The sequence below is a fragment of the Leptopilina boulardi genome, unplaced genomic scaffold, assembly GCF_019393585.1.
Source record: "Leptopilina boulardi isolate dan_hultmark-lab unplaced genomic scaffold, ZJU_Lbou_2.1 LbouV2_262, whole genome shotgun sequence".
Lineage (NCBI taxonomy): Eukaryota > Metazoa > Arthropoda > Insecta > Hymenoptera > Figitidae > Leptopilina > Leptopilina boulardi.
Window position 1 is genome coordinate 460,884 of NW_026137821.1, and position 16,051 is coordinate 476,934.

The 16,051-nt window shown below is 28.3% G+C and overlaps 1 protein-coding gene across 6 annotated transcripts in view; it reads right to left on the bottom strand.

The window, feature by feature from the left end:
- LOC127281069 (antichymotrypsin-2-like) overlaps positions 1-16,051 on the bottom strand; it is a 66,938-nt gene that overhangs the window by 43,894 nt on the left and 6,993 nt on the right. For 3 of the 6 annotated variants that reach the window (XM_051304559.1, XM_051304560.1, XM_051304558.1), the window contains exons 2-7: positions 8,966-9,032; positions 7,603-7,739; positions 7,359-7,535; positions 7,036-7,246; positions 6,742-6,956; positions 1,101-1,280 (exon numbers count right to left, since the gene is read on the bottom strand). In XM_051304559.1, coding sequence (XP_051160516.1) covers positions 1,101-1,280; positions 6,742-6,956; positions 7,036-7,246; positions 7,359-7,535; positions 7,603-7,739; positions 8,966-8,996 — 951 coding nt within the window. In that variant the 5' untranslated portion in view covers positions 8,997-9,032. Of the gene's footprint in view, positions 1-1,100; positions 1,281-6,741; positions 6,957-7,035; positions 7,247-7,358; positions 7,536-7,602; positions 7,740-8,965; positions 9,033-13,869; positions 13,989-16,051 lie in introns of those variants that run through there. The other 3 variants (XM_051304561.1, XM_051304557.1, XM_051304562.1) reach the window with 3 other exon arrangements.

Consider the following 16,051-nt stretch of genomic DNA (forward strand, 5'->3'; position numbering starts at 1 on the left):
TCGTTGAAAACTCATTGGTATTCCAAAAACTATTACATTAACTTCTTACTATCCTGAAGAACCAATTAGAAAAAGAAATCAGAGGTACCAATCAATAAATAAGTAGGTATAAGCTATTTTCTCTTGACGTAATATTTGATTTAAAAATTTTTTTTTTGGTTTTTTGCTGTTTTGAGGGGTGGGGCATTTGTTTTCGATTTTAAAAACATTTGGACTGACTTCCGGGCACCTCGAACTACCATTTACAAAATGAAAATCGGAGATACCTGGCAATTTTTATAAAACACCTTTCCGGTGAACAGTGTGTGGGCTGTATAACTTTAAAAAAAATCGAAATACTTGTCAATTAAATTTTCTCGGTAACAGTGATTGTAAGTAGAATAATTTTGGAAAATGGTCCTCTTTTTGGAAAGGTAAAAAATATTTTTCACTGCAGACATATTTACCTTGAAATAGAAGAATTCGAAACCCATTGGGATAAGATTTACATTCTGAAAATGTTTATACCCCATATGGAAAGATTCCTAGGAAAGTGCTCCTGGGAATTTCCTAAGAATCTTTCCACGTGGCAACCTCATAATATAATGTTCATGTCGATTTTTTATAATGATGAAATTTATAAAATGTAATATTTTTAATATTTGTGAAATGTTATTATATATGAAGTTATTTTTTGTGTTTAGAAATAAAAGTATTAATATTTGTTTCTATTTTTCATTTGTTCACTACAATCAGGAAACATTAATTTCGATGAGTTAAAATTTCACCCTTCACTCCCGTTTATTCGTTAAAAATGTTTAATAATGAGCCAAAAAGTAAAAAACTACATTCAAGAGGGTGCCAAAAAATATGTTATTCTTTGGGTAAAAAATAATGTAAAAAACATGAATGGTTATTGTGTCAAGCCAATTATCATGAAAAAAATATTGAAATATTGAAAAAATATTGATCCTTGAGAAAATTATTGATAAATTATACAAAATGCTTTGAAACATTTAAGAGACTTTAATATTAAAAATAATTAGTTTTTATATTTTTTTAATTGTTTTAAATCATGTGTCATTTTAATAAAAAAATTAACTTTTGCATTATGAACTTACCTTTTTTAATGTTTCTTGGAGAGTTATTTTCATTTCTAATTTAAATTTTGGTAAATACAATTCCACTTCAGATTTGCGCAGATGAGCATTCAATATTTGATCCCAGTGGAAATTTTCCTCTATTGACTGCAAACCATCAACCTCATTTGGTAAAATTATTTGCATTGCAAAATCTTCATTCTGTAATGTTAAATTTTTTTTATTTATTTAATTATACTCTTCTCTTTTAGAATAAATTCGCTTTACAAATGTTTTTCTTCGTAAAAATTTTATATCTACTAATCTTACAATGTACTGCGTCTACAGGACGATTTTAAAATTATGAGCAGTCGCATTTGTCCGGACGACTGGGGTACATAGCCGGTTACTAAAAAAACAACCAGCCCGGTACCAACATTCAATACCGTTTTTATACCGGCATTTCCGGTGGTCCAGTACCGGCCCGGTCAAGAATGATAATACGGGAACTATCCGCGCCGGTGCTGGTGGTTTCCGCCAAGCAAGATTCAGAACAAGTATTTGGTCGTGTGTTAAGAATTGTTCTCTCATTGGATCGAATTGAAACCTCTTCGAAATGCAGACGGAAAAGCAATCGCGCCAATCTTTGAAGAGTTAGTGTTGTTCAGGTGGGACACTCCGAAATTCTTGTTTACCGACAATAGGCAAAAATTTAACAATATGTTCCTGAAAAATATTCTTGAAGAGTGTGGTTTCCGACACCTGCCAACCGCACCCTACCACCCCCAGACAAACCTTGTGGAAAGAACGAATCGTGTTTTCAAGATAATGATATCGACTTTTATTGGTGCGAATTATAGAGATTGGGATAAACACATTCATGAGTTCCAACATGCAGTCAACACTGTTATTAGGTCATAAACAAAAGTGTTTTTGGCGTTTCTAAATTATGGACGTCAGCCACAACAAGTGAAGAGTTTGCGTTCAGCGTGTTGATCCTAAATTACGGATTGATAGAATAAAGCAGTTGAATGTACTGCGTCATCTTGTTGCCCGATTTATAGATACACAGCGAGAGAAACAAACTAAGTATCATAATCGTGGTAGAAAAGAAGCGTCTTTTAGTGTTGATGATATAGTCTGGCGGTTGATTCATAAATTATCAAGTGCAGCCCAGAAGTTATCTTGTAAATTAGCGTCGAAATATGAGGGCCCATACGAAATTGGTGAAAAACGGTCGGATATTACTTATTTGTTAAAAGAGGACGGTAATCATTGAGTTTCGAAAGTTCATATTACGCATCTTAAAGGCTACATTTCCTCTCGAGGTAGGCAATCCAAAATTTTCTTGTTACACATGATTATTGTTTTCAGATTGGTCGATGCCATTTCATCTTTCAGCGTTCAGGTCCAGTAGAGTCAAGTCTACGGTTCACGGTGTGCATCATGATCCTTTGAAGGTGCAATTATCTGAAAAGAAGGTGAGAAAGGGGAGCATAGCCCGTCAGTGAGGAAGTTTCGGACTAGTCTCGCCGTCCCGTCGGAAATCGACCGAATTTCTGCCGCCGTTGTTGTAGGTCCAGAGACTTGACGAATTTGGTCAAGTTCATGAGTAGGCTATCAGAATGTTAGACAAAGTAAGAGCTCGGAGAGAGCAAAAAAATGTAATGTCCGTTGTCCCTAACATCGAGTTGGCATCGATTTCAGAAGTCCCTTAGCTGTCACACGTCAATGTCCAGGAAGTCACGGTTGAAGTTTTAGGTCCATCGACAAGTTTAAGAGCAATTGTTAAGTGAGCGCCTTCACCGAAGAGATCTAAATCGAAGAAGCATTCTCTTAAGCCTAAGGAAGATAAGTCAGAGTCATCGAATGTGGAACGACGAGCGAACGAGAGTATGGAAGAGCGGAAAAGTCGTTAAGCTGTGAACAGATTAGAGGAAGCGACCGACGAGAAATCGAATTCAGAGTTAGTCCTGAAGAATTTGATAGATAAATTGGGTCGAGCAAAGGAATATAGAAATAAGAATCCTATCCAGTCCTGGGATTGTGTTGTGTCGAGTTCTCTGGAACCTGAGTCAGTGCCAAAACAATCAACGGCCTCAAAACTGATGTGATAGTTGATCCTCCTCCAGGCAAGGGTCATAATTTCTAGAGGAAGGACCATAATGCTAGACGTTGTCCATAACCATGGGGTGTATTTTGTGTCAATTGAGGCACCCAATCGAACAACCGGTCGCGAGCTCGGGCCGGACGCTCGGAAGCCAGTCAGCGTACGAAAATGTCAATAAAATTGAAATTAAAAATTTTAATTTTTTAAATATATTACCTTATAAAAAATTAAAAGCCGCATCTTTTTTTCCTTTAACTTTTTTTTGCATCTTTTTTCTTAATAAGAAATTAAGTTATTACGTAGCAAACGCACGCCAAACGTTCAGCCGCTCGCGCAACTTTAAAGTTTAAACATTCACCATTTTGTTATTAATTGTTCAATTGCATTGTAACTTTCCAGAAAACTTCTTTGGACCTTAATGAACAACTTTCTCACTGGAAGTTTGTTGCTGGTGAAAATTTACGAAAATTCCTTACAGGGTGAAAATTGCAGTTCATGAATTTTGCAATGTCTCATTAAAAAATTAATAACTTTTTTATTTTTAATCAAAACAACTTTTTTCTTTTTTTAGTCACTCGTAGAATATAATAACACGTATTTTCGTTTTTGTTTCATTAAGAAATTCGTAAAATTGTCTAAGCTGTCACGAGTTGAAGTCAAAAAAACAATGAGAATTTTCTTTTTTTAAAAACCAGTTTTTCTCTTATATTTCGAAAACGGAAAAAGATGGAAAATTTCTTATTAAGAAAAAAAGATGCAAAAAAAGTTAAAGGAAAAAAAGATGCGCATTTTAATTTTCTATAAGGTAATATGGGCAAATCTAAAAAACATGCACACTTCGACAAAAAAAAGTAAAATTTTTAAATTTGTAAGCACACATGTGGTTTTTATATCATTTTACTCATAATCGTTCAATAAATCAGAAAATATAAATGTAATTCATTTTCATAAAGTGCTTCAAAAGTTAGACCGAAAATAAACTTCTGCATTTGTTACGTCACGGCTATATATTTCGAGATATCAAGAGATATCACAAACTGCTTATATTAAATAAAAAAATCATCAAAATTTGATTTATATTATTATTATTATTATTTATTAACAAATTATGAACTAAAAACATAAACAAACATTTATAAAAATTAACCTCAAATTTTTTACCTTGTGTTATAACCATGCTTACGAGTTATTGCACCCGTATTCTTCTTTTTGTCTCTATTTTCTTCAAGTGTATTTTGATTCTTTTTAAAAAATTTTAGTAAGTAAATACTATTCTAGAAAAGCTCTATTTTTGTAAAAATATAAAAAGAGTATTAAATTACCTGCAGACATTGTGTTTTCTTGATTTTTGACGTTTGTGAACAGGTTACAATAGACAACTCGTCTGAACATCGTTATTAAAAAAAAAACATAGAATTTGACTAATTTTTAAAAAATAACCTTGCGTAAACTTCAAATTGCATATGTGAAAAATCACACGATGCAGTAAATCACGTTTTTATACATTTCTAATAAAGATTTTTTTGAAGCATTTTACATATATATGTAAAAATAAGTAAAATGATAATTACAAAAAGATTTAGGCGGTTTTGACTTATTTTGTAAGTGTGCCTTTAATTAAAGTGTCGTTGGAAAAAGGTTTACGCTGTATGTAGCAGATTATTTTACCTTTAAATGTAAGTTTATTTTAAAAGCACAACTTTTGTTAATGTACCGATTTATTCGTAATTATTTGAAGAATTCAATGCATACTTCGAAATGTTTTTTAAATAAGTGCTTCAAAAACTACAAGCGAAAAGCTGAAACTTTTCAAAATAATGGAAAGTAAAGTCACATCTTTTCGATTCCTTATCATTTTGATATTTTTGACTGCACAATTTACTTACATAGTATAATTGAAATGTTATTATAAATACAAATAGCATGTAAAATTTCAAATATTTATATGGAGTGCTTCAAAAGTTATTCTACATTTCATTTTACATATCTGATAAGTCACACACAAATTTTTAATTTTTTGTTGTTTTCTGGCATTTACATTCATATAACATTTAAGTTATTTACTAAATCACTTAAAAACTGTTTCGTATCATTCAAGTATCAGTAAATATATGTAATTCACAAGCAACTGGGTTAATATAATGTGTACCATTAAAAATAAGCCCAAGTCACACGAAAGTTACCTGTTTTTTAGATTTGCCCATATATTTAAAAAATTAAAATTTTGAATTTCAATTTTATTGACATTTTCGTACGCTGACTGGCTTCCGAGCGTCCGGCCCGAGCTCGCGAACGGTTGTTCGATTGGGTGCCTCAATTGTGGTTGAAAAGGAGTTGTTCTCAAGGATTGTCCCAGAAGCGTAGAGTGCATCAAGAACAAATGATTCGTAAGTATGGAGAGAAGGCTTACTGAAGACATTTGAGTCATTGAGAGCAACGTCTAGAGAAGAAATGTAGTTCAGATTCGACGTTGACAAATGAAACGTCGAATGATTTATTAACAAAGTCCAGTGATCGAGGTCCAATCGATCATAGGGTGGATGAAAATTCATGTAAGCGTCCGGAGTCAAATGATAATCATTCGATCTCCACATCCAGTATTAATCCACAAGTAGAGGTACCGATAAACCTGAGTCACTCCCATGAAGAAGTTCGGGAAATCGTGTCAGCGTCAGTCCCGATTCTCATAATAAAAGTAATGTTATTAGATTATACTTTCGTGAATTTAACGCGATGTTGTTAAGCAATTAACAAGGGCAGGAAACCATATAAATGATTAAACATATAAAACAAAATATTGTAAGAGTAATGATTTACACCGTGGAAAAGTTATCAAGGAATTAGAAGACATGACTGACACTACGTGATATACTGTTTGAATAAAATATTTCATTTCATCTATTAGACAAAAATTCGTAAAAATATGCTTTTTTACGTTAAAAATGAGTATTTTTACTCAACTTTCTGGAAAAATTTGTGTTGCTTTGTGAGAGACATTATGGTGTCAACCTCACTTGAATTAATCGGATTAATTGTAACTTAACATATTCTCATAAATATAAATTTGTATGTATCATTGTAAGATTAACAATACTCTTTGGATATATAAAACACTACGTCTTACTTGACACAACAAAATACAAAAAAAATAGAATTATTTTAAACTTATTAAAAATTATTTTATAATTGTTCTTCTTGAGTAGTTTTATTAATAGAATCTTAATAAAACTGTAGAATGGTATTATGCTTCTAATTTCATTATTTTGTAATTTTATAAGATCGATAAAATTATTATATTATCAACAAAATGTTCTCTTGAATGTAAAACAATATTATAAAGTACATTGGAACTGATTACAGATAATAAATTTCACTGCTGAAGGCACACATACGATACCGAAACGTTTGAATTAACCAAAAATCAATTGTTCTTCTTTTTTTGGACCCTCAAGCCAAAAATGAAAGAAATTAAAAATATTTACATTGAGGGTAAAACAAACAACAACCTTGTCATTATAATAAATACCTAAACAGTATTATTTTTTATAATTACATAATTTTTATATTTTTTACCTGGTAAGGAATTTCTATAAATTTTGCATTCAAATCTTCCAAAACCCCGTGGGAGAAATGTGCACTTTTAAACATCATATATACTTGTTTAACTTTGTTGTTCTCTTTATAAAAATCCTGCTGCGTAGTCAATTTAAGATCAAATTTATTTTTCCATGAACTTTTAAAATACACAGCATTTATCATAAAAAGGCGAGTTTCGTCGTTTATATCACCTGTATAAAAAAGTGTTATATTTTTATTAAGAAATTTTTGCATAATTTTACTGTTATTTTCTTATTAAATTGTAACTACCTATTGTTAACACGTCTTTTATCTTGTTTTTAGTTTTTTCAACGATCCACGAATTGATTTGTTTTACAGCATTTAAAGGTTGTTTAAAATCAACTTGTATAACGCCAGCTCCAAATATCTCAGCACTTAGAGTTACAAATTCATGATTTAAGTGTAAATCATCTTGAACATAAATTGTGTTTGCGACATTTAAGTCTACATCTTTTACTTCCTGCAAAATTGGCAAACAAATTTTGAAAAATGATATAAAAAAATGTAGTTTAGTATTAAAGACATTTTGTTTGAAATTTTAAGTAGCACAAAGATAGAGAATGATAACTTACACTAAATAGAGATTTAAGACCTTTAAATCCATTTTCTAAATTTGTTTTTGGATGATAAAGTCTCGATTTTAAAGCGTCTGCTGTTTCATTTTTGGCTCCATACGACAGCAAAGATAAAATAATGTGCAAACCAAATGGTGAATTAATGACATTTTCCTTCGTCTCTGAAGTTAGAGTCTAATTTAAGATGAAGAAAAATGTACTTTTTCAATTATTTATTATAATAAACGATAAATTTATTTACCTTGTGTAAAATGGTAGAAAATTTACGAGACGACAAACATACTTCATCATATACACTTGCAATTTTATCAAATTCCATTGTAGGGTCAAAAGAAAATCCAATTGTTAACACTATGGAAACTAACGTCAGTTGTGTTACTAAAAATATACAATTGTTTTTTAATAAAGTTTTTATTATTTTTGCAAGTAAAACTGTAATATAATATATGAGCCATTTTAAATATAATGTTCCAATTTGAAAACTCAATGTTTCGAAACAAAGTGAAACTTTAAGAATTTGTTATCTTATCTGGTGGTAATATAATCCAAAAGAAACTTTTTACTTTTTAAAAAAAACTAAAATTTATTAAATTTATTTAAAAATATCTCTAAAACAAAAATAATTGTATTCTGTAAATTGGTGGACAAATAAGAAAAAATCTCAGCTTTGGTTTGCAATAATTTATTTTAAAATTAAAAGTATCGATTTTGATAAAAATATTCAATTTAATTTTAACTATAGAATCTCACCCGAGTAGCACGTAATATTATTATAATCCATGAATAATAGTTCCAGGTTCTATAATAATATGACCGGGAATCATAATAACACGGTAGAAATTTTCCCCGTTCAGAAAACTGTAATTACTATATTATAATAGTAATAATTATATAAGCACTAAATTTTATCTTATTATTCGACTATTCGAGAAGGCAAAACTAAAATTCTGGCTAAAAGTATTAAAAATTAAAATAATAACAATTTTTTACAAAACATATTTTTTCGTTTTTTGAAATATTATTCTTTTTATATTTAAAGTTTTTAGTAAGATACTTAAAATATGGACACTTATTTTTCAAGGTTTACAGAATATTAAAAAAAAATTTAATAAATCTACTGAGAAGTTTAGAAGTGGCAGAGGTTTCAAAAGTGAACAGGACCACTCTGATGTTTTAAAGGAAACCAAAAAATGAATTGATTCAAGAAACAAAAATACACCACGTACATTACTTAACAATAATATTCTTGATGTTGATTCAATACATTTTGGGACTTGGCAAAAGTAAAACAATTTGTTTGAAATAGTAAACGAAACCCATATTTTCTTGTTTCAAGAATTTTGACCGATGCTCAAAATTACTTTTGACATGAAAATAAATTTCTTCGAATAAGAAAATATCGGCTTAATTCAAAAAGTATATCAAGTAAATCCAATTACTTAATTCAATCAACCTTTTTTCAGTATTTAATAGCTACCAGATAAGCGAACAATTTGTTAAAACTTTAATTTTATGTTTCAAGAAATTGAGTTTTAAGGTTGGGACATTACACGTAAATTGACTCATATATGTGTACATTATATGGAAATAAAAATGTTTATTACCCAAAAACGTAAAAGTCTTAGGTGCAACCATATGTGACTGAGACTTTGCAAAATGTTAAAACTGAAACTTTATGCCACAAATTGTGTAATTAAAGAATTTAATGACACATGTGATCATGAAACTACGATATGAACAAGTATATGAAAACTATGAATAGTACGACCAACGTGTTTGTATTAGTAGAGAAATGTAGTCATGAATATTCCTGTTTATTTTTTTTTAATGAAATAATTTCATATAGTCCAGTCGAATTAGTCGAAATAAAAGGCTTATCATGTTTTAATTCAGGACATAATTTTTTTTGCTTAAACCCATCATTTTTGAATAAAAATAAAGTTTTTTTTATTTCGAGAAAAGCCGTGCACCACCCAATGGGAAATTTGACAATGCTTACACTGAAAGAAAATTCATACTACTAAGTATTAAACTCATATTAGAGTTTAATATAAATGTTACAATTTAGGGAAAAAGTGCACCTATGTTGATTACTATTACAGTTTTTATGAAAATATATAATGATTTTAAGAGTAAATATTATTTTAAGAAATAAGAATTAGTATATTTATTTTAAAAATTAGTATTTTCTTTATGAATTCACAGAATACGAAATATTATAATAAATAATTTCACAAAATAGTAAGAAAAATAACATATATCCGTATACTTATTTCACATTTTGTAAAACTTTATATTAAAAGTCACGGATTTTCCCGAGAGACTACGAATTTAACCGAAGTTCTGTCTGTTTGCGGCTTCGTGTCCTACTCGAACTTCTACGACTTGATCCGATTTTCAAAAGTGTTGTTAACCAGCAGAACGTATCTAATTTATTTTCAATTTATAAAAAATGTTTTATTAAAGTTATTTAATAATAATAAATTTATTATTAATTATTAAATTTATTATTATTTTTATTAATTTTTATTTTTTGATGTCATCTTTACAATTATTTAATTTTTATTTGCAATAAAAATTTTTATAACCATCATAATTTTTAATCTGAAAAAAAAGAAAAATCTATATAAACAATTAATAATAAAAATGAACCCAGCGTAACCTCTATAAAATTACACCATTGGCACTAGTAAACTATTTTTTATTATTAAGTTATTATAAGTAAACTTCTTTCTCGCAAGTGGTAAAAATATTCAGTAGTTAGTATATAAGAAAACGATATATGCCGACCCCCAGCGAAATTTATCGTTATGCGTATAGAATTGTAAGTGTAGGTTTCGTTGCGATCGTGTAATGTCTATGTATAAGCGAAATGAACGTGCGTGTTCATTAGTATGTGTATTAACCTGTATCGTAAGTGTGAATGTGTTGTTCCTAGTCTCACTCCTCTTCCTCCCGAGAATTAACGGAAACGTCCGACAGTTTCCGCTTTTTTTCCCTTTTCTTCCGACATTCTGAATTTTTCGTATAAAGTTTTACAAATATTAGAACGCTACATTCCATATAATGCAACAACTCTATGAGTTTTTCAAAGTTTATAGTTCTTCTATAGAAATTTAATATAATATTTTCAAATATTGGTAATCTTTTTACGTTCTTTCTACAATAATTATTAATATTTGAAAAAAGATTTTAAGTTGGAACTTTAATATAAAGTATATTGAATTTTAATAAAAAGTACACTTTTCCCTAAATTCTAAAAGAATATATTAAAATGTAATACGCATTTTGTTATTTTTTCCTATGAAATTTCTTTCAGTGTACGATTGGTTCAATATTGGTCCACGGTTGGCAGCCAATCTTTTTTTCTTGGTAAAACTATTGGCACCCAATATTAGACCACGAATGGTAAAGTCTTGGGATGATCACGCCGTTGCCAATCATTGGTAGCCAATATTGTTCCATCATTGGCTACCAAGGCAAAAAACGAATTCTCAAAAGTTTGGTTATTAATTCTGCTGGAAGTAAAGAGATAGAAAACTGATCTCTTTTTATATCTTTTTATCTCTGAGATAGAAAGTGATAGAAAAATTGTATAACTTTTAATCTCTGGTCTATAATCTTCTATTGCCTTCTATCTCTATTCTAATCAACTTGATGTTTTTCGTTTTTAATAATCCCTTCTCTATCCCTTTCAATATCCAGTCTTTACCCATCTACCGCTTTCTATCTCCATTCTAAACAACAAAATGTTTTTCGCTTTTAATATCCTTTTCTCTATCTCTTTCAATATCTAGTCTTTACCCATCTATCGCTTTCTATCTCCATTCTCATCAACAAGATGTCTTTCGCTTTTAATATCCTTTTCTTTATCACTTTCAATATCCAGTCAATATCCTTATATCGCTTTATATCTCTATTCTTATTAACAAGATGTCTTTCGCTTTGAATAACCTTTTCTCTATCTCTTTTAATCTCTAATCTATACAATGTATCTTAATTCAATTTGCTTAGAAATTACTTTAGAAAACTTTACCAAAATTTAAATATAAGTGAGTTCTTACATATACCCACAATGTTAAAATTTTAAGTCACTACTTCTTTTACTCAGGCTCCTAACTATTTAAACTTTACTGTCTAATTTAATTTTTATTTATTTATTATAATTAATTTAATACGTGACAATTTTATTTTATAAAATTTAACTTAATTTTTTAATGCTTTTTCAAAAACTAGTTTTTAATAACTGCACTAAATATAAATTATGCTTATTTTTACTTCAAGTTTTGTGGATGTATGAATTCAAAAATAATTTATTTCATAATTTTTGTATGTATGATAAACAAATATAAACTTCATAACCTATCTTATAAATCTTATGACAAGATTTTTAATAAAACAATAATAATGATACAAGACAATATTTAAATTTTAATAATATAAAAAAAAAATTCAAAATTATAAGCTGAGAAGAACTAATAATTTCTAAACTTGCACTTAGAATTATATTTTATTATAAAAACGGAATAAGCACCATTTTTTTAGTGGAGGCATTGATATATATGGTTTGTATTAAACATATTCTTTATGAATGACCCTCACACTATATAAGAACAGATTTCTTTGTTGTTGAAATCAGAATTCAATTTTTTTCACACTTTGACTTTTTTTGGTGGCAGGAGATATTTTAATTATCTCCATATGTGAAATGAATTGAATTAAATTTTTGTATCCTTTTCTTGTCGAACTATTGGCTGCCAATAGTGGACCACGTTTTATTAAATTTTGGGATGATATTACCATTATTAGGTCTCAAATATTGTTTTTTCATTAGCTGCCAAGACATATAACGAATATTCAAATGCTTGGTTAATAATAATTGGCTACTAAGATTGGTCCATTGTTGATAACCAATGATTGGCTTCCAATAATGGCCCAATCTTTGTAGCCAATTAATAACCAAGCTTCTGAGAATTCGTTTTTTGCCTTGGTAGCCAATGATGGAACAATATTGGCTACCAATGATTGGCAACGGCGTGATCATCCCAAGACTTTACCATTCGTGGTCTAATATTGGGTGCCATCATTGCACCAATATTGGAACGACTGGCTCCCAATGTTAGACATATTTTTTTTTACATATTTTTTAAAAAACGTTTTGGGACAAATTTTATCATACTAAGGAACATTTCCAAGCAAAAAAATTGATTTTTTTGAGTTCTAAACCAGAAAGTACCCTTAATGTAATATAAAAACCGCTGCCAAGTTGAAGTATGAACTTTTTGTATTCATTTCATGAAAACTTTGCTTCCTCACAGAGACTTTTTGTGATCAATTTAAGGTAACTTATTTAGTATTACGAGACCTTTGCGCATAAAGGCTGCAATATTGCAGCAACACTGTACAAATATTAAGTGATATTAGGATAGAGATAAAAATCTATTGGTGTCATACTTTTTTTAAGTTAGGGGCAAAAAACAGTTTTTTCTAATATTTAAAAATTCAATAACTTTGAATAGAATATAAGTAGAATGTTTGCTAATAGCTCAAAAGATGCGTCTTAAAATTAAAGAAAATATTTATAGGTGTTCTAACATTTTTTTAAAGTTATGGACAAAAAAGCGACTTTAAAAAAAATTTTAAATGCAAAAAAATAATAGTTAAGTGAGGATCCCAATGTGAGTTTCTTTAAAAAAGCACGTTTTCAATAATAATTTCTTTTCCGAAGATATTATATGGAAAAAGCTAAATTTTTATTTGCTTGAAAGATACATTCCTAAAGAAAAGAAAAAAAATTTTTACCAACAAAAATATTTTATTATTTTTTACATTAAAACAGAAGCAATGAAAAAAAAAATTTTTGTGCTGGCTCACCGAAAATTAACAAAATAAAGTCAATTTTTGCAAATGTGAACAAAAATTACCCTATTTTTTCGTAAATAATTGGTCAAAATAATTATTTTCACTATAATATGGTCATTTATTTGTGAATTTTTACTTTAATGTTTAAAAGTAATTCCAAAAAGAAAATTAAGTGCGTACTCTTAGGACACTTCACCCTAATGAACTCAAAAATTCATCGATTTTCGTATAATATATTAAAACTAAATTTATTAAAAATATATGATCAACCATTCCCAGACGATTTTCAGTAGGTTGACCTTAAAGTGTTTATTAATTACGCTGCTTGATATTTTTAATTGTTTAAAATTATATTAATAAAATAAATAATAACAAATAAAATATTATTATCACCTTTAATTTTAGTGAAAATTAAATGAAAAATATGAAAAAGGTTTTGTTAGTTATCCCAATCAGCACATAAACTTGTAGCATACTTGCAGCAATAGAACATTTTGTTACTTGCGACAAGTAACAAAAACAATGAGCAACAAAGGTTGCAAGCTTATGTGCTAATTGGAATTATTTATTATGAAAAATAAATTTTGACAGTATTTTAAAAAATAATGTTAGATACAATTAAATAAATTATTATTAAAAAACTCACTTTTACGTTCTGATTTCACAATTTGTATTAAATTTATTAATACTCCGTCACACACCTTAAAAATAATTATACCACTGCACATGTGTGGAGGAAATCCCTCACTCTAAATATAAATTAATCAAATTCAGTTATTAAGAAGTTATAAATTGTTCTCTAGTTTAAAAGTAAATATACACTTATAATTAGTGGAATTTCAATCGAAGTAAATGAAAAATTATTTGATTATATATATGTGCATTTATACTCATTAAACAAGAGAGCGATTATAATCTTAATTAAGTGAAATTTCACTTTTTGAAATTGAGAATGTAAAATCTCAATAGAAGATCGAAAAGTATTTTAAAGTTGGAAATGTACAGGTGGAGGTGCAGTCGCTAATTTGAAAAAATAATATGTATAAATTTTGTGTTAGGTAATATAAATCTTAATTTCTCTCAGGTAAACGAACGTAACTGTAAGCACAATATAAATGGAAAAATTTATCATATTTCAATTAGAATTGTTTCGAAAGTTTGTAAATATTTTGAAATTAATGACTTTCGAAGAAATTCTAATTGAAAAATGATAAATTTATTACCAATTGACAGATAAGTTTAAAAATTAATCTTCACCTAATTTCTTATCTTTTTACGCAATTATGTAATAATAAAATGCTTGGTCTGTCCTTCTGTCCTAACTTGAAGTTGGCCTTTTCTGATTTCACGTGTTTTTTTGAATAGTAATCTTATGACGTGTCAAATTTTGACAATTCTTTTTATCATTTTTGCCAAAGTTGTATAATTGTGTTTCCAAATTTCGGAATAAGTTTCTTTAAAATTCCAAATTTGAAAATTCAATTCACGAAGCTGAAGTACACAACGTTTACCAAAGAAATTTTTTTTAAAGTTGTATATTGATTCAAAAGTTGTATACAAATACAAAAAAATGATGAGAAAAAAGATGCGCCAGGAAATTTCGTACAAGATAGTAATTTGAAAAAAAATTATTTTTAAGGTACCAGGGGCCAACGAATACCTATTAAATATTAATTATAAAAACACAGGCCTCGAATCAACTTAAAGACACAAAAATTATTAAATTATTAAATTTCAAAGATATTGTTAATTTTCAAACAATTATTAAATTTTACAGAAATAAAAATAATTTATCAAACAATTTTTGGAAAACATTTTTTAAATTTAATTGAATTTTCAAAGATTTAAAATTGAGATTTTTGAAATTAATTGAAACTTTAAGTGTTTTGTAATTAAAATTGTAGATGATTTCACTAAAAATTTATTAGAAAATGCGGACAAAATACAATAATTTGAAAATCATTTTTAATTGAAAAATGGTTTCAGATAGTTGAAATTTCAAAGAATATTATTAAAATAGTTAAAAATAACTGAATTTCCTTAGAGTTATAATTGAAATTGAGTAGCTGCCTGCAATAACTCGCCGAGCGCTTGGCCGATCGCTCTAACGCCAGTCAAACGTTCAAAAACGTGAAAAAAATGAAAAATCAAAATTTTGATTTTTGAAAAGTGCAATCTTGTAGGACATAAGATGGCGCATCTTTTTTTTCCTTTGAGTTTTTTTTGTAGATCAAAAAATAGAGTTAATATATGCAAAACACTTAAAAATTTTATTTCACAAATTTCATTCAATTTTTAAACATAAATCATAGTATCTTTGACAAATTTCAATGAATCTTATTGAAAATTAATATACATACGTATTTAGGTCCATAGAAGACGACAACATAATCAAAAATATTAAAATCGTCAATTGTTTATTTATAATTAATTGTAAATGAAGACTTGTCAATAATAATGTTTACTTACCTTTGTCGACATAAAGTGTGTGGGGAACTTCAGAGTTGAAGAAACTTCCAGTGAGACATTTGTTTATCATAATGTAAGGAAGTTTTTTGTAAAATTGAAAAACAATTTATCAACAACTTTAGAAAATATAGAGCGTTTAAGAAAACATGCGCGACGCGCTAGCGAGTCTCCGCGCGGAGAATTGCACACAAGAGTTAAGAAGGACGTTATGTTATGTTGTGATATATTATGTTTTGAAAATGGAGCCAACATACTATCACTGTTGATATGTAACAATACACTAATTTATTAAAAAAATTAAGAAACAGAAAATAAAGATATACCTTAATATTAATTATTAAAAAACTTATTTGCAAACT